We start from the raw sequence: 20,111 nt of genomic DNA, 5'->3' as shown, positions 1-20,111 counted from the left end.
CAACGGAAAGCTACGGTTAGCGCCCTCGAGCAATGCAGATAGGAGGCTTTTTCAAGTACCACTGCCATTCCGATACCTATTTCGCGCATACCTGATAGGCAATCAATACCCATAGCAGAGAGTCGGTTCAGGGAGCAAAATGAACGTTGCTCAGCTCTACGACAATAGGCAAGTCTGCCTCGCGAACTGCACTCAGCTTTGATGCCGAGTGCACAAATAAAGTGAAAGTGTAGTGAATGAGGTCAATTAAAATTAAAATGGTTTACTGTACCTAATGAAGCAAAGAACATCTGATGCAGTAATTAAGCTGAAAATTTTGGGCGCTGAGGCAGATAATTTTAGGACGTTGTTTGCAGTTTCTGGTTCGCCAATGTCATGTACATAAACTGACTGGTTTCTCACGTACTTTTCGCCCATTTATAAATGGCTTATCTACATGTGTGAACCTCGCTATATGGTAAGGTAAGCGCAATAGAGCCGCATGCCTTGCAATGATTTCTTCCGTTAAATGACACTTCCGCTCCCCGTCTTTAATTTTGCAGTCGCAACGACCTCTCCATCGTGTGCCAACGCTTTCGGGTCTTTCCCTACGTCCTCGATATCCTGCACCTCCTTTTCTGTTCATTCTTCCGCTTAGGGTTCACACTGCGAAATCCTTGCTCCGACCCTGTGAGCATCATTTGGATTAGTGAGTACGGCCACTGACATCGCTAGAACTGAAAAAAAAAAAAAAACCTCGTCTGAATTCCGTGAGCAACTGGAGGTTACATGTCCGGTGAGAGAAAAGTCTTTACGGACCACCCTGAACGCTGTGACGTAAGCCTTGCTATAGAATAAAGGGCACGAACGCACGAGAATAGAAAGAAAGAAAGAAAGAAAGAAAGAAAGAAAGAAAGAAAGAAAGAAAGAAAGAAAGAAAGAAAGAAAGAAAGAAAGAAAGAAAGAAAGAAAGAAAGAAAGAAGCGACCGTTCTCGGCGACCTCGGCTCACTTTGCCGTGTTCGCTGGGAATGCCACGAAAACACGCCGTAACTTTGTTCTGCTGCGGTCGCAGTGGAGGCGGGACCATGAGCTCCTCGGCGGTAACACGCTCGGCAAGCAACGCCAAAAGCGGAGCCCCAGAAAAAAAAACAATGATTGGTCCGCGTGCTGTGGGCGGTAGACGAGCGCGGAGGAGACAGAACGCGTGAGCCCAGACGAGCAAGTGAACAAGACAGCGAACGTGTGTAACGTGGTTTGTCGCACTAAAACCATGCACCGCAACGCAAGCTAAAGCCGGTGCTAAAGCTTATAAGACTGAGCTCGCTAAGCTATGGGCGAGCTATATCTCCCAATATAGTTCGAGCTGTAGTTCGCAAATAGCCTATATACGATCGTTTTACTTACGATGATTCATAATGCACGAACTTAATGCAAGTATAATGATGAAGGGATCAGGCAAAGAGCTTCACATTGGCTACATAAACTGGCCCAGAAAACCATTTCAAGTGCAGCTTTCTTGGACATCACATTTAATTGAGGCAAATTGTGAAATATTGTAAGTATACTGTTAAGAATATACTGATGGCAATGGCCTAACCTTACGATGCATAGCAAAATATTGCTTTTAAAGTTAGTCGTGCGCTCTCACCGGGTAGTAAAGACTGCCTTAAAAACCAATGGGGTGCGTTTTTGACAATCAATATCAGATACCTGCAAGCGTCCTGAGGAGGGATTTGCGGATATATTCATTGTTATGGTGGAACCTTAAGATATGCGAAAAAACAGCGTTCATAATTCATAAACAACTTCCCGTTGAAAGAATGCGCTTGTCCATAATTTCTGTGCATGGCTTATCCACACTGTGTGTGCCAGATGCATAACAGGAAATCACGACTGGACCCAGAGCGAACTGGGCTCAGTTACGGGTCAATGTTGAGCAGCGCAGATGTTTTCCACTCGGCGCAGCTGCAGTGGTCACATTCCCGCAACTTCTCTGACGTAACCAGCAGTGCCGACTAATCAAGAAAGCCGAACGAGACGGTAGTCCCATCATGAGAAAGGCGCTGGCCAATTAAGAAGCGCATTTACGTAAGTGAAGCCTCTGAGTGTTCGGCGATACAGCAGCACGCCTTGCGCAACGATGCACACTTTTAAAAGAAGCAGAGCGTGGCGGAGAGGAAAAACGAGACGACGTCGGGCCCCGCTCGGGAATGCGTCGGCCCAGACTCGGCGTGGGACGACCGACTCACTTTCTTGCCTCCGTCGAAGGGATTTTTTTTTCTTGCCCTCGGGACGCGAGTGATTGACTCGCTTTTGTGGCACGCGGAAACGGAGCGCACGCGAGGGGCAGCTAGGCGTCGCGGTGGCTCCGGCGCGCTTATTATGCGTCTGGGTTGCATCGAACGAAGGGCACACTTGCGCGGACCTCACTGAGCTTCTTCGGTGCCGCCCACTCGCGAAGCCAACGGCTCCGTTGCTCGCCTCTTCCGTGAACTGCGAAGTTAGCGTTAAGAATTAAGCCGGGTTGTAGGAGCTAGTTCGCATTGGCGATCGTTATTGCAGTCTGAAAGTGGTGTTCATCTGGATTATTCTGGGGCACTTCTTCGCAGATAACGTGTCCAGGGGCATGCGTGGTGCCTTGTGGCAAGAATTTCAGCTCTACCAACACCGCACTTACGACACGACAATGTTTGTTAATTTTGATGCTCACGAAGCGCCCACGTGGGGTGATAATACGTCTTATTATTGTTAAAATATCAGCTATACCGATTCTCTGTGGTTATTCAGCGGTTGTGGCGTTGTTGACAATATGGGATATTCCTGTGAGGGGATACTAAACGCTGGTGTTGGTCGTGTTGTGGCACCGCTCTTGCTGTCCAGGGGTAAGGAGTGAGAGGATGAGGACGGTGGAAGAGGTGGCGTCACGTCGTCGCTGGCCGGTGAGCATGAGGACGCTGTATAAACAACGGCCGCGTTTTAATGAATGGTTTAGGTTTATCGGGGTTTAACGCCCCAAAGCGATTCAGGCTATGAGAGACGCCGTAGTGAAGGGCTCCGGAAATTTCGACCACCTGGGGTTCTTTAACGTGCACTGACATCGCACAGTACACGGCCCTCTAGAATTTCGCCACCATCGAAATTCCGACCCGATTGTGAGAGGATTGTCTTGTGGGTAACTCTGACCTTCTGAATGTGTGCGTGTGTGCTGTACTAATATATCTGACTGTTGCCAAAAAATCAACGAGACTTGGTTTCAGTACATCTGCTCAAAAAGGACACCCTACTATGCAGCGGAAATTGTTTTTTTTTTTTTGTTTAGAAGAGATGCATTTCCTGCGAACATCTGTAGCATGCAGATAATCTTGACCCGAGTTCGTTTTCTTGGTCCCTCAGCAGAGGCTCTTAACCTCACCCGCGTTGACGTCAAACCGAATGGGACACTTAATAGTATTGGATCTTTCTCGTCAAATTATAAAAGACTCCCCTCTTGTAAGGACTACATCACTTCACAAAAACTGATAGGCGCGTATAGTGAAGTGAATGTAGCGATTCAGATGTGCCCAGTCTATAGCCAACGAACTCTGATGAAGGGAGAGAAAACTTTCTTGAAGTAGGACGTCGCGATGTGCTTGAGCACACCTCATTGCACACAATGCAAGATTAATACGCCGGTTCATGATTATATTCCGCCTTCATCGGGCGCATTCTTTTGTTCCTCGCCTCCGTCTTACCCCCTCTCACGTGGCCGACGATGACCCCGCGAAGTAGAATCCTGTCGACCTTCGGCTCCGAGGGATGCGAAGCGGCGTAGTGACAGGTTTCTTTTATGTTTAACCTTTAATTACGGACATCGGTAAACTGGCATTGTTTTGGCCCAACAAAAAACTGGAGGAAGAAAGAGAGGAATTTAAAAGTTAACCAATATAATAACAATACTCAACTATGAAACGACGCACAGCTGAGCGTTATGATGAAATATAGCCTTTTCATTCCGAGCCCTGTAAAGCCAAACCGCGCAACACATATGCACATGCTAGATCTCCCGTACATATTTAATCTTCAGCGATGACGGCCTTCCCGCTTGGTCAGTTTTCCGTACGAAAGTTTCTCAGTTATCTTTGCCCCGTTGCTAAGACGCCTTTCAGGCGTTTTGTACACAATTGTGAAAATCGCGACCTGACAGCTTTTTCTCAGAGTACGCTCTAGCTATATATAGCAGTAATTTCTTCGTTTCAGTACAATTTAGCAACCTTCATCTTGCAAATAAACCGATTTTTTTGTTATCCTACCTAGCAACGCAGGAAAAAAAAATACAAATCATTCAGTTTGGTAGTACGTCTTTCGCCATTTTCTTGCTGAGAGATTTTGGCGAAGGCACTAGAGCAATATCTTTTTTTCTGAATTACTTACGGCATGGGCATACTCGAAACCCAGAATGATTCCACAATCTGTATGGTTTCGATTTCTTTAATCTCGGTGTTTTAGTGTTACGGTTTTCAAATGCTATGACCGCTTGTAAGAAATTTTATGTGTGCCTGTAACAAAGTAACCACTGGCTTTTTCTTTTGTGACACCAGCGAATTAGGTTTCGTGAGGCCCAGGACGAGTTATTTCAGCCTAAAAGATATTTGTTTTGAATCCAATTGAGAAATGGCGCCTGAAACGGATAATCACAACTAACAAGCAATATGTACGACGTATGGTTTGTTTTGCTTTCTTGACGTAAGGAAAACTTCGGTAGCTGTGCCTACCAAAAAGGAGCTGGCTCCCAAAAGGACAAGTCTTTGCATTGTTCAACGCGACCAGGCACCACTTCGCGGGCCGACGCGCAGCAGACGGCGGCTTTGTATAGTGCAGCAGTCGTGAGGGAATAAGGCGAGGTGCGCTTGTAAAGCTCCCTTACTTGCTCCACCTGCACGGAACTGTCGTAGGCAACGGCGAAGCGCTCGACGAACGAGAAGAAAAACCACGAGTCGAGAAAGCATGCTCTTGTTTTTTGCAACGACAGCTCCAGCTGTGCCCACGCTGTCGCTATGGGCGAGCATGCAATCATCCGTTGCTTCCCTGTGGTTGTGCGCCAGGCCCCGACAGACCACAACTTCGGTTCTTGTAGCGAGTACAGCGAACGAAGCTCGCACTTATATACGAACGTCACTTAGCTCTCACGCTCGGCGCAGCCTGTCATCTTAGTTGACTGCAGCTTTCGTCGCGAAATTCACGGCCAGGCGGAACGGCTCCCAAAATAGCCGCATCGTCGCATTTGGCAACTCACAACGCCATTCCTTTAAAAAAACTATTGCTTATAAGCTATATTCAACTTGCCCATTCGCGAGTATGTCATCACGTCTGAACCATGCGCGCAGAAGTACTGACCTCAATTCAAACCAACGGTGAAGTCTTCCTCTACTGCTTCGTTCCGCTCATCGTTTGCTGACTGGAACCGCCTCCTGGCATCCATTCGTGCAATCGACGACTTCAGCTGACAGCGGCTTAACGAGAGCAATTCAGTTCTCTGCTACCAGGCAACAAAGGGAGCCCAGAGTCGACTCTCTCTTCCTTTTCTCTTGAGCTATGCAGCGCCGAATTTTACGATTCTGTTACAGTTCGTATTCCTAGTCTGTTCCTTTCAGTCCTTCGTGACTGGCTGGAGCACCGCTAGCTGCCCCGCTACTATATTAAGGGGCGGTCAGTCGGAGCGGTGGGTAAGAATAAAATTAAACAAAAAATAATCAAGGGCGTCCGCAGAATTTTTTGCAGGGGGGGGCCCCGTTGGTGCCCCGGGGGGGGGGGGGGGGGGTATGTTCGTAGCAGAAAGGCGCTATTTGCGGAGTAAATTTATTTATTTATATATAAATAAAAATTAAACAAAATGCACACATGAAAGAAAAATTACAAACAGCAAATTAAAGCGCGGCTAGGAGAGGTACATTGGAATTTATCAACGAAGAAACAACTAAAATTAATAAAAAATGCAAAAAGATGCTATATCACTTCGTGGAGAAGAGTGCTCAGTCTTGCTGCATACGGGTTCTCGACTCACCCGGATTGATGACCAGCACACAGCACAATATGTTCACAAACACGCAACTACAGTCACTCAGTCAGTCTTCCTTGAACAGCAACTGTAGGCGCCTCGGATTTTTCTGGGCGAATTGCGTAATTACACGTGTGATAAATTCACTTCTGTGCTTCATTACACGCTCTCGGTGCACACTCATCATACACATTGATTGGAAAAACTGTTGAACGCGTACGTTGAAAACAAAAGATGACTATATATCCAACGAAAACTTATTTACAAGATAAATGCACGCTCGCAGCTTCATACACCTCGCTCCATCTTGCTTGCGCATCCGCACAGTCGAGCAACCGCACACACACTGCTCGCCGCTCGTCGTTTTCTCGTCCGCTGTCTTGGTTGTTCTCAGCTTCGCTGACAACCGGCCACTAAAAACACCCAAGCACAAACACAGAGGCGCGCACACGTGCAAGGGCTTACTTGCCGCAGTATCCCCGAATGCGCACTATGGGGGTGAAAGGAACGCCGCGCAACTTCCGAGGGGAAGGGACACTCGCCACTCCAGTCGGAAAATTTGTTTTTGTGTTTTTATGGGGTTCAGAGCCCCAAAACGACTCAGGCTATGAGGGATGGAGTAGAACAGAGTTCCGGGTAATGTCGACCACCTGGGTCTCTTTACCATGCACTGACACGTACAGTACATGGGCGCTGTTGTGATTTGAGGCCCAGCCAGAGGTGACAGGCGAGCCAGGCAGGCGCCATCGGGCTGCGTTGACCAAAGGCGCTGGTTTTCGCAGAAGACGCAAAGAACGCTGGTGTGGGGGCGCCTCGGGAGACTGCGTCGCCGTGAACAAAAGCAGCTAATCCCCTTTGCCGGAGATTCTGAAAGCGGCGCTTCTACCGAACTGCGCTACCCGTGGGTCGGAGGAGACAGCGAGCGGCGGCGGCGCCAACTCATCGCCCGCTTGCCCCTGAGCAGCCCGACAAAGCGGGGGTGGACACGGCTGATTTGTCCTTCCCTCCTTAAGAATTCATCGGTGACCGGCGTAACGATAGGCGAAAACAAGATGCCCCGTGCACTGTCTGCCTCCGTGTCGCTATCTCTCTAGAGATCAAAGAAACAGACACCCATCTCAAGGCGGCTCGAAACACATGCTCGCCGGTGCCGCTGTATGTCTGGAACAGGTCGCCCTTCAGTAGAGCTAACGATGGCGTGGTTTGAAAACGGCGGAACGACGCACGCCCGGACGCGGCATTTCGCAGATGTGACCATGCGGGCTGCTTTTACCCTTTTGACTGAGCGCACCACCGCCCCTGGCGTGCGGCCATCACACACGGTTCGAGTGAGTGATTTTCCAGGGGGGTGCAGCCGCCCCCCCTTGCCCCCCCCTCCGGACGCCCATGAAAATAATAATATAATTTGTAAAGTATATGTCGGTTCAGAGCGTCTCTATTATCCTTAACGATTCCTCCTTCACATTTGCGTTTCAGCTCAGTTCAGTTCAATTCAATTCAATTCGATTTATTTAGCATTTATTTCATTACAGGAACAAATGCTAGGGCAAGAACCAAAAAGCTGCTTCACGAGCAGCTTGCAAGATTTATTACTCCGTTTTTTTGACAACCGATGGATCGCGCGTACAGTAAAAACACACCTGTGATTGAAACTGTTATGCAATAAAGTATGTGGAGTAGAAAGGGGAAGAAATTGCAGGGACTGAAAAATGGTGCTTATATAGGTTTAACACAATTTATAGACATGAAATGACTAGCACAATAAGATCGATAGCCTTAGGCAATCACTAATGACACACACCTTCAAGAGCATGCCAAGACAAAATGTAGATGTGTTTTTTTTTAAAGCAAAAAAAAAACGGTTTGCAGCATTCACACAGACTTAAACATAGCAAATACGGGCCGTATCACACACTTTACTGAGGATATATTGTAATCGTACTGCCATTTCTAACTCTCTGTTTCAGACCTCTTAAAATTATGTACATCAGCATCAAATCAGACGCGAACAAGAGAACTGAAACGGCAAACTCAAAACGAAAACATTTTAGCGAAGGGAGACTGAATACTAGTGCACTTGATTTTCACTTCGATGATGCGATGAGCGATCCATGGAAATGTTATTAGATCCTGCCTGTACTCTCTTCAGAGCAGCTATTATTTTTGTGTTCTTGTGTTCGCGTTTCAGTTACCTATTTTCGCGTTTAATTCGACATCGACGCGCGCACACAATGCAAGGGATAACGGTAGCGGTGGTGGCTCGGCAAGAGCCAGTAGGCAGGCCCGTGCAATTTCCTTTTCAACCTTCTCTCAGTCAGAACAACAACAACAAGGGATAACGGTAAATATATAACAGCAATGTTAGCAAGACTACTGCAGATATTCAGATCTACCATATTCAAAGCCATTCACTCTGAAGTAAACAATTCTCCTTTTTGTACATGTATGTCTCGACTCGCAAACTAAGGGGACATTTTATAACGGTGTTACAACACCGGCTGAGGGAAAAATGTTAACCACTGCTGGAATGGTAAGTGGCAATAACAACGTAGTAACGAATAGAAAGGGCCAAATAACGTATATTCTCAGCTTTTCAATTCTGCGTGGAGGATGAAACAACTAGTATTTTAAGTGCAAGCCGCTTTGGGACTCGATTGGATTGGATTGGAAAACATTTATTCAGCGGCAGAAAGTGGTTCAAGGTGAGTTCTTGGCCGCGCTAGATGGCTCAATGCTATGCCGAGTGAACAACGATTAAGCTCGGAGACACTTTGTAGAGCAGCTGCTACAGAAAAAGAAAATCAGGAAGCGTAGACACCAGTAATTAAATAGCAGAAGGTAGCGCAATTAACGGCCACGCAACAAAAACAAGAACGAACCAAACAAGTTTTCTAAGAGCCGTAGCGCTGAAGAAGAGCGCGTTATCGCGAGATTTAATCTCTTCCGCCTCTCGCCGGCAGCCAGCGCCGTGAACACGAACTATGGAACTCGAGATAAGATCTCCGCGCCGAGTAGCAGCTGAAGTACGCGCACCGCTTGTCTATAGAATGCGCGCGTCTTTTAGTTGTACATGGTTAGGCCCACGTGCTTTAGGCTACTACACGATACACGTCTTTGACTCTAAGTGACGTTTACAACGGCAATCAACTGCCAATTTCTGTTCTGAAGAACAGTTTTCTCTGCTCCTCACGTTTATGGACGAGGCACTGATACCATATATTAAGTATACGCCGCCAAGTATCAGGCAGAGCTCCTAGGTGCGCTTGCGAGCATTCTTAGCAGGCTGCAGTAAAAAAAAAAATGAATATAAAGCAAGCTTAATGTATCGAATGTGGAGCAAGGTGTCATCTCAGCCACCCCAATGCAGGTTAAAACATTCAGCGCTGAAACTTGGTGTGTTGCTTCTTCTGTAGCAAGTGGAGTGAAACTCATGATAAGGGTTTGGTTTGGTTTGTTGGGGTTTAACGTCCCAAAGCGACAGGCTATGAGAGACGCCGTAGTGAAGGGCTCCGGAAATTTCGATAAGTTATCAGCCTTCTAAGAAACTGACAGAACGGCCGCACCGTGCAGTTTTATGCATTTTCTTAGTCAGGTAACAAAAACTATAACATAAGCTGACTTGTCGGCCTCTCTCGGCGTGTGAAAGCCATGACGGAAGACAGTCCAGTAGTGCGCCATGCTTTAAATGCTATGAGCTCCAAAGCCTTAAAATCAACTACCGAAGAGGAAGAAACAGAATAAGAAGGAATGGAAGTTATAAAGCTCAGAGGCAGCGAGACTTTTCAGCACTTAAAGCCTTCTCATTTGTCCTTGCTAGTCTTCCTCAGAGGCAGTTATTGTCAGCAAACCTTAAACGAAGCTAACTCTATTTTTAGCACAGAATAAATAAACGCTCACGGGTAAATGCTGACACAGAGGAGTTCTAAGGTAACTTTTAGTTAATATGGCAAGAATCGGATATACAAGAGAGAAAAAAAAGCCTCTCTCATGTGTCTCCAATTAACCCTGTCCATTGCAGGTGCGGCCATTACATCCCTGCAAATTTCTTAATCTCAACCGCCTACCTAACCTTCTGCCGCCCCCTGTTACGCTTGCCTTCTCTTGGAATCCACTCAGTATACCTTTAGGACCAGCGGTTACCTAGCCTCCGCATTATGTGCCCTATCCAAAGCCCATTTCTCCTTTAAAGTCTCTCTCCTCCTCCTCCTCCTCCTCTTCTCGACTAAGATGTCATTAACCCGCATTTGTTCCCTCACCCACTCTGTCCGCTTCCGGTCTCTTAAAGTTACACCTATCACTTTTCTTTCCATAGCTCGCTGTGTTGTCGTTAACTTAATTAAGCTGTGTCCTTTTCTTTAGCCTCCATGTTTCTGCCCACCGGTGCACGAGTACCGGTAAGATACAGCTGTTGTATACTTTTCTCTTGAGGAATACTGGTAAACTGCCATTCGCGATCTGAGAGAATCTGCCATATGCGCTCCACCCCATTCTTATCCTTCTAGTAATTTTTCTTTCATGATCAGGATCAGCAGTCACTACCTGCCCTAAGTAGACGTATTCCCTTACCAATTCCAGCACCTCACGACCTATTATGAACTATTGTTTCCTTGCAAGACTGTTGAACATTACTTTGGTATTCTGCATGTAAATTTTAGACTCATCGTTCTGCTGTGCCTAACTCATTGAACATGCTTTGCAGTTCATCGCCTGAATGACTCATCAAGGCAATGTCATCAGCGAATCGTAGATTATTTAGGTAGTCTCCATTAAACTTTATCCCCAACTGTTCCCAATCCAGGCCTCGGAACACCTCCCGTAAACAAATGGCGAAAGAATAGCTTGCCAGCTCTCGTTAAGTAAAGCTAGGGGCGGGAAATAAGTATGATCGTGTCTTGCCTTTCCCCTCAACGCACGTGCACAGACGCCCACTTTCCAAAAACGCGACGGTTCATTTTCCCTCCGTCTTAGAAGCTCTAGGCTGCGCTTGGTTGAAGGCAAGTGGTTTCTACATTCTTCATTGTTCAAACCTCAAGGACATATGCGACACCTCCGTTTTGCTTTAAAACGTTTCGCTTCCCTATCGCCACGTATACTGTAGCTCTTTGGATGAGGACAAAGGTGAACTCAAGCGTCAGAGTTACTAAGTTCAGACTGCGTTTGCACAGCCGCGGCCCGAGCACGCACCGGCGATAAAACTACTGTCACGCCTTATCAAGCGAGATCTAGAAGATGCTTACTATGTATGATAAGATACGCCGCTAGTGCGATCACGATATCACCCCCAAGAGGTGGTTGTTGGTCGTGTAAATATACAGCTCCACCATCACCACCTCTTGGGGTGGTGGTGGTGCATACGACGGCACATGCAAGACGGGGCATATACCTCCAGAGCAATAAAATTTGTTTGAGCCATATACGATTCATAACTGTCTCTGTTGGACATGACAGCAACGTGAGAGGAGAAACGCTAGAAGGAAGTTCTGGAACGCAAATACCCTGGCCATATACATTCACGCAGGATATGTCATGGTCTGAACACATCGATTTGATTTTTGAACAAAGATCTCCAAATCCACGGATACATGGGCCGCACTTAGCGGGTTGCCCCACTCGATATCAAGTTAAAGCATACATTCAAAACCCTGACCCGCCCAATCCAGGAGGAATATAAGGATGCGTCGTTCGGAATAAATAGAAGCTTGCGTATATAGTAAACAAATCAGATTCGGATAAAAAGAAAGGCTGTCCTTTTATATTTCCTCGGTATGAGATATTTTTCGCATTCTTTTCATATGTGTGATCTGGGGCTCTCTCCACATTACTCATAAGGTAGTATTTAACATTTTACAGTTCTTGCACAGGCTAAATAACTTTTCCTCATTTCACTCTCTCGGCAACTATTTCAAAATTTCTAAATTATCATCATAAAGAAGCTACCGCGAACTAAACATTCCACCTTTCAGTTCTCGTACTGACTTGTTCAAACAGAGTTTTTTTCTGCGCACCATAGGAATTTGGAACCCTCTTGCAAGATCTACTCGAGCTTAGGGTTTGAAATTTTTTTTTTTAATTTTGCGATTTGTAACTGACGTTGTTGGGGAACTCCAGGAACATACGTGCGAGCAATTCGAATGCATTGTAATTCTATTCAAGTTAAGTTCTAATTATATTGAAATTATATTTCAATTATATTTCAATTTAATCCGATTCTATTCTAATTTTGTTATATTCCTTTTCCGTTAGTGCAGCTGTAAGTACTACTGCTATTACTGGTTAACATTTCGTATTTTCTCGCTTTTGATGACGGCACACCATTTCGACCAATCGCGAGTTTTGTAACGTCGCCACTTTTTGGGAGATGCCGGGTTATTCTTGTAGACGAGCCATGTAATGTTTTCGCATTAAAAATAAATATGCGCGGGTCATTCGCGTCTGTTAGTTTTTTTTTTTTTTTTTTTTAGCAACGTTGCCTGTAGGTTGAACTGTTGACTAAACGGTGTGTCTGTCGTAGTATGCCGAAACCAAGAACTGACGCGTTCGCTTCCGCAACACTGACAATGTCATCCGTTATCTTTTAATAACTTGCCACCAGTGCTGTTGTTATTCAGGTGATCTTTGGAAGCATGATTGGAGTGGAGTAGTAGTAATAGTAACTGAGGAAGTAGCGCACCGGCAGTTGAAGCCATAATGCGCCAAACACGAGGCGGTAAGAGTTAACTATGGTTGATAAATCTTAACCAGAGCCCACTTATACCACCTTCTCGCTCTGGCGCATAATGACCGCAGTTGTCGCTGCGCCATTAGCCCCAAACGATTACTTTTGTGGTAGATATGCACGGTACACTCTAAGGGAAAACCGAGTAAACTGCGCTATTCGTGAGGAGGCTAACTGTGGCGGACGTTCCTTTGTGATTAGTCTCTGACTAGAGTATCGGTTGGCCTTTTGAGGGACTAACGGTTCTGGCAACGCAGTTAATCTCAAATGACTAAAACCCTTCGACGCTTTCAGTCCTTTTCCACTTAGAGTGTACAGCCTTTCTTGCCAGTTCTTCGGCCTGGGGAACAGCAAAAAGACCGGGAGTTTTTTTTTTTTTTTACATCAGTGTTCTCGAATTACACATTACGCTCAGTACACATACAGTATATAGTCAAGACTCTTTAGACGACAAGGTTTGCTTTTGAGCTGTATGGTGGGTAGCTCCTGGCTCCCCCGAAGCTTTGAATCTTTGTAGATTGCGGTAGTCACGCGTGTGCATTTCAAGGCCTTTTGCTCTTAAGGGGTGTCGTAAGAACTCTACTAAAGGGCTCAGAACCTAACCCTGCGGCCCAAAGACTTTTGACGAACACTGTACCTTTGCTGTAGCCCTTCTGTATTATCCTGTCGTATGCCACAAACAAAGCCTGAACGTTCCTGCGCTCGCCGAGATTATCAACGGTAGAGGCTAAAGTCTACACGCTTTCCGACAGGACCAATCTGCAGGCCGGGCTCTTTGCGGAGCCCATCGCTTGCCCTTGGACAGTTCCGTTCGCGTGCGCCGAATAGCAATCACCGTGAGACAGCCGACCGTAGTCAATGGCCCGTGGAGGCTAGTGGGCGTCGACGGCTGACAGAAGGGGGGCTGCAAGGGCGAGCGAAGATACAAACACAGCGGCCGCAAGAGTAAAAGGAACGAAATTGACTTCTCACTCTTTACGGGAACGTCAACGAACCACACATCAGAGTACATAAGTTACGGACTCATTTTCGCAGTAACAGTAAATAGTAAATAGCTGTAATACGGAACGACGAGTTGCTCTTGTCTCAGTGTTTTCCGCGCTTGAACGTAAATTAAAGAGAGAAACAAAAACTTAACTGGGGGAAGATATGATAACATTTCAGGCAGGAACCATGAAGGAGTCGAAAGAAATCGAAGTTGTTGAGGTTCACGCATAAATGGTACCAGATTCTCAAATAAAAGCGCAAAAAGAATCTGCCCTACAGTTTCTTTCGTCGTACTCTCAAGCTCACTGTTCTGCGTTGAAAAGTTTTGGAAATTGATAATTTTCTTGTTTATTTAGTTAGATTTTTCTTTATAATCTTCGCAGCCACACTGGGTACAGCTGCGAGTAAAAAATGACTGACACAAGTGATCGACGACCGGCTGGAACGGAAAAAAAGAAAAAAAAAACAGGATTCTTTGCCGGCGATGACTATCTGGTGAACCTCTCGCAAGGCTTAAGATTGGGGTAAGCCTTCCGTTCTCGCGTCATTGGCGAATTCGTGAACCTGAGATTATTTCGCACCAGGGATCGATTACATCTGTTATCTTTTTTTTTTTTTACTCGCGACTGTACATGACTAACCGTGTGCCTTAGTCTCAGGCATCAGTACTTATTCAATACCAAGAGGAGTAGGAGGTCATGGTATAGTACGCCGCAGTCCATCCATGAAGGGTGTGTACAAAATATGCATTATTGATGGCATTCGCGTGTGCGGCAAGGCATGCGAACCGCAGCCCTGCTGGAAACATCAACTGGCGCAAATACTGTTGCAAGTGACGATCACGACATGTGTGAAAAACCAAAATAAACAAAGAAAAACGAAGATTGACGGGCCTTTCTTCTACGTCAAGGGTTTTAAAATAAGCGGCACAGCCACTCCTCCGAGAGGCATTATATGCAATGCTATCAAAACGACATGCAATCAGTTTTGCTGTCCGCGAAATTTCCAGACCGTTCATGGAGTAAATGGAATATTGTCGGGGACTATATTGGAAGCTACGAGCGAGGAGGGACGGCTTCCGCAAACATGCTGTTCTCACGCGCTCGCGAGCAATCCACATATTGGTCTAGAGGAGAGATGACTGCTCGCCCTGCTTGCTCCTGTTGCATATAGAAGAGTTCATCGAATCCAGTGCACGAGCGACTACGAAACGCCGTAGCCGCGGCGTCCTGGCACCCCATCAAATGGTCATGTATAGTACGGCGTTTCACGCAAGGTTTCCTATCACGTACCAATCTCGTTTCGTTTCATCCGGAGACAAAAGTATTTCGCGCCTGTCTTTATTCTTGAGAGCAAACATTCCCGATAGCCTGCGCGTGACTCGCTAAGCGCGGTCGCGCGTGCGCACAGTACGTGCACTCACCAAGACGGCGAGGAATCCCATCCGCGCCGCTGCCATGGGGGTATTCCAAACGACTAACGGCACCTCGACGGCGAAACCACGCGAGCGCGGCACGAGGGGAAAGGAGGAGGCGAAGGGTTCCCTGAGGGAAAGGGGGGAGGGTTTAGCCGGTGGGCAAGGGCAAGACAAAGCGTGAAAGAGCAAAGCTGACGCAGCGAAGAGGAAGCGAGAAGGGGAAAGGAACGGCTAACCTACATTGCTCTCCCCCGTGCTCCGTGACGCGCCAGTCCGATACGCCCCCCCCCCCCCCCCCCCCTCCCTTCTTTCTCTCGTGTGTATCCATCTCGGGCGACTCAAGAAGCAAAGCACTTGGGTGTTGTTATTCTTACAGCCGGGTGAGAGAAGGCAGGATTGATTTGGAGTCACGCTTCGAGATTAAAAAGCGCGCATTGGGTGTGTTCACCGAGTAAAGCTTATGACGCGATTCAGGGGCAGACGCTCCAAGTTTTCCCGCGTCTTTGTTTTCTTGACAGTGACCTCTATTGGCTTTTATGATTGGATATTCTCTTAGCTTCACCTATTTCCACTATGTTTTTCTGCGAGGGCATCACTTACACTTAGTTACAATGGGCGAACTTTCCGCCACGTAATAGGCTCGACAGCGTTTCTTGTTCAGTTCAACCTGATGTCAGAACGATCGACACGAAGTAAGCTTACGCCTTCAACGATGGTGCTTAGGGTATTTGGACCATGAGTCGCAGCCTAGAGCACTCACATAATCGATGACCCTCGAAACTGCAATAAAAGTCACCTCATTATAGCCTTCGCGTGACTTCACGGCCTGCGACGCTCCTCTCGATTACCCCGACGATTTACGTGCGCGCTGATCACCCCTGCACCGTGTTCGCGCTATACGTCACACCACGCTCGAAGGCGGGGTAAGTGAAGTGGCTCGCCACCCACCCATACGCGGCAGCACAGTGCGCTAGGGAAAATGGACAGCGCTTCTTTCGGTGTTGTTTCTTCGCTGGATCCCTATTTACAGAGCAAGCAAAGCGCGAAAGGGGGCCGAACCGAAGACTATAGAGGAGTGAAGAGAAGAGCGGGTCAATATAAAGAAAAAGCGCCGCTCCTCTGGTAGCCCAACTTGTTCGCGTTGCGCTGTGAGCACACAGCGCTGGGCGCAGGAGGTGCGGCCACTGAGGACGCGCGAGAACGAGGCACGGAATGCTCGTCCGTTATCGATTAATAGCGCCACTGGCGTCAAGGTACGCCGGTGGACACCGCCACTTTACCCGCTGCTCCCCGTGGAGGCGCTTGCCCGGGTTTTCTTGCTTTCTTTGCCTCGGTCAAATTGAGGCCACTGCGGACGCCATGTCCTGGTGCCACACGCACACAATGATGGTCTGCGCACTTGCTCGTCGTTACGACTGAAATCAGCTTGGATACTGATGTTTGAATGTCCTGTATTGGCGCTGGTAATGTCACTACTAGAACCGCCACCATGCGTACCAAAGATAATAAACCTGAGAAAATGAAAAATAAAGAAGACCGCGAGAGACAGGTTTTATTGAGAAACTAAACTTCCAGTGTCGTGCAAATTGTCTTTTAAATGCCGTACTTCATCGTTGCTACTTATGTTACGTGCTGACGTCAGCTTAGCGCTACTTAGCGACGCATGAATGCCCAGTGAAGAGGGATTATTTTTTGATGCTGTCATGCTGACAGGTTATTGTTTTGTCTTACGATTTCTAAAAAACTACCCGTTAGATTTTATTTACATTACTGCTACAGCTATCATTGCCTATCTAGTTAACACTGGCTATTTTACGAGCCTGTATGTTGCTACTGATTCATAGAGTGATGTTGCTGTACAGCTTGCATGTACTTTTTACGCCACGGAATGTGGACGTAAAGTTTTTCTGCGCACCGCAGTTACAACAGGCGTCACCTATTTGCAGGGTGAAATGAATGTTTGTTTTAGTGGAAGGGGTCTTGAAGGACAAAATTAAAGCAAAGCACTTGGATATGCGATACATCCTCGTTTCGTTTTGCATTCTCTATTTTGAATAATGCATAACCGACGCACCTGTATCCTCGACATAAATGAAATAGCACATTTTCTCTACGTGCTTGTCGACTGGAGTGTTTCCTCGTAATATGCAGATGGAAAATGCAGCAGTTTTATTCAAGGAAGGTAGCAGAAACGTATCCACTTTCTTTCTATATCCGTTTTGCCCATTTTTTGCGAAGGTCAGAAGAAAATAGCCCTGGAACTCCTGCCATCATTTACTGACCTTTACAACCTTATCCTTGCGCTCTTGGGTCAAAAAGAATTAGAACATTTGAATGCAGAAACATGGTACTGGGACTTTTTCTGCACTTTTCAAAAGCTTTTGACCTCAATAGTCAGTAAGTTAATCTTCACAAACTTGAAAATTATGGCATTAGAAGCATGATAAAGGACTCTTTGTCCCTTGGTCAACAGATTGTTTTCTATGTAAAAAACCTGAAACAATAGATCACGTGTTTTTAGATTGTTGGGATGCGTTTTTCTTCCGGGATGTGCTTCGAAGAACCTTAAAGAAAGATTTACCGCTACACCCGCATGACATCAGGTTCTTACCGGTAGGAAAACATGACATCCCTTATGACACTATTATGCTCCTTGGCCTCCATAGTTTATGGAAAACAAGGACACAATTAAACAGTGCAGAAGTAGTTGTGAGATCTCCACGCGAGCATTTCATTGAAGGTGTCATACGTCTGAGGGAAGTGTATCAGGCACTGCCTGATCAGCCAACTTGGTTAAATGTGTTGGATGACTTGGTTGAACTGAAAAAATTTTAACCTTCCGTGTCAGTGCAAGTGTTGCTGACATGTTTTACTTCTTTGTACCCGTTGTGAAAATGCAATAAAGAAAAAAAAAAGCAAAACACAGAAAATAATTACATTCCATTCGCGACACTGATCTCAGTTTGTCGAGTTTGGAGGGCAATATACTGCCGTAAAACGAAAGAAATCAGGTGTCCCGCAGAGAAGCTGTTTGGGCCCTTTTCTATTTATACTTTATATCAATGAGATTTTCGCCTCGATGAAACTGCCAATTGCCTGGTGTCACCTACGCAGATGAGACCAATCTGTTCCTTTCAAACAGCGCATGTGTCTGTTTGGCTGGTCTAGACAACAGCAAATGGTCCAAAGTAAATGCATGGGCTCGAACAAATTGCCTGAAACTTAACATTTATAACACCAAAACTGTCTTATTTTACGCCTATCAAAAATATATCCAGATGCCTCTAAATGAGTTAAATTATATCAATATCTAAGTAGCAAATGCGATTAAAGCATTTGGAGTTAGTTCTCAAATATGACATAGAATGAGTACTACATTATAATTAAATTGATGATATCTGTCTAGGCTAATAGCCACCATACTCCACCACTAGTGTTATCTCCTCACTTCCGTTAATTTACTCCAATATAATACTTTATTTTCTTCTTTATTCAATTATGGGCTTCTAGTACGAACCACAAGAGCTGCAAGTATTATTAAGCTTACAGTCTGGCTATACATAGAGCCATGCCTGGCTTTTAAAGCACCACGTCGTTCCCACATTACAGACCTATTAATAAGCACAACATCGTTCAGGTTACAACAGTGTAGAATCACGAATTATGTCACCTTTATCAACTCAGATCAATAATAAATCTAGATGCCTAAATTAATCTAGGAAGATTACAGAAAAATTCCGCTGTTTAAAACGTATACGCTATCTGGAACCCTGAAACATTATCAGATGCGCAGAATGAATTTCGGGGCAAGCTGTTAAAATGTTTGCCACCGACAGTTCGAAATAATGTCTTTAAGGAAACAAACATTGATATGTCCACAGTTTCATCCAATGAATTTCGTGTTGTAAGACATCTAATTATGTCTTATTTTTCTTTTGGCTTGCCTTGTTTTCCTTGCTTTTCTGTTCGACGTAGCTAAACTATATTTGCACATTTATATGTACGATCTTCACCGCACGCTGTTATGTGGTCCTGTGTGCTGCGGAGTCAGCGCTTCTCAAGCTTTCCTTACAACTTTTTGCCTGGGCTCCTCGCAACATCCTTTCGTAGCAGAATGAAATTTCAGTTTCAATTTCAGTTCCAACTCCACGTGATATCCAAAGCTGGAAGCGGAAAACATCAGCATTAGGCAACAACGCGCCGAGGTTCTCCGCAAGGACCAGCGTTCATTTCTATGGGCCACAGTACGCGAACCCCATTCACGTCGACGCTTTTTGTGGGGCAGGGGACAAATTGGACGCAGGCGCCGCGCAGATAAGCGCGTTACCACGTGCGACGGAGTATAATTTGCTTCGAGACGTCGCAAAAACAATTACTGCGCTGCGCAATCTTTGCAAGGAAACTTGCGACAGCTCGAGCGACACACTACGGGAGGAAGCTGGCGTCCGCGCTGTCGGGAGCCACACCGTGGGAAGTCCTCCGTCTTTGTCGGATCGCGGAGGTTGGGAAACAAAAGGAGTGGAGTGGCAACGGTGCTACGCGTATTTTGCTAACGGCTACTACCCTTGAAGGCTACGTGTCTACTCTTTGCTTCTGCATCCGAGAAACAGTTGCGACCTCCGAGTAATACTGATAGCTGCGCAGCTGCGCAGCTTGGCGCCTGCGCTCTTTAGCATGTTTATCTTGGCTTTTAAAGTGCTTTCGGATAGCGGAACAACTTAGCGCACTGGCCCGTGCGCCATTCCGACTAGGGTATTGTTCTCTGGTTGACCTGAACCTAATTTTTCCGCTTTATGCTTCTTGTTGTACCATACTCGCCTCACCACTGATGTCTTGCTTTGATACGACGCTAACCAGACCACTGAACAGCAAACATTCATTTGTCCCTCAGCCATGTTGAGTACTCGGGCCGTGGTACCACCCTGCGGCACTTATACAATTGATTCTCATACCTTGTAACGTTGGGGAGAGGGAGAA

At 46.2% G+C, this 20,111-nt stretch overlaps 1 protein-coding gene across 1 annotated transcript in view; it reads right to left on the bottom strand.

Annotated features, from left to right (window-relative positions):
• The window catches only part of LOC149340958 (uncharacterized), a 28,885-nt gene extending 13,710 nt beyond the window's left edge, over positions 1 to 15,175 (bottom strand). The window contains exon 1 of the mRNA XM_089551364.1: positions 15,141 to 15,175. Within this exon, the coding sequence (XP_089407490.1) occupies positions 15,141 to 15,161 (21 nt within the window). The 5' untranslated portion in view covers positions 15,162 to 15,175. The remainder of the gene's footprint in view (positions 1 to 15,140) is intronic.
• Between the last annotated feature and the right edge of the window lie 4,936 nt (positions 15,176 to 20,111).

This window comes from Amblyomma mixtum, chromosome 6, assembly GCF_055824585.1.
Source record: "Amblyomma mixtum isolate Tamu chromosome 6, ASM5582458v1, whole genome shotgun sequence".
NCBI lineage: Eukaryota > Metazoa > Arthropoda > Arachnida > Ixodida > Ixodidae > Amblyomma > Amblyomma mixtum.
This window is presented reverse-complemented; position numbering and strand designations above follow the sequence as displayed.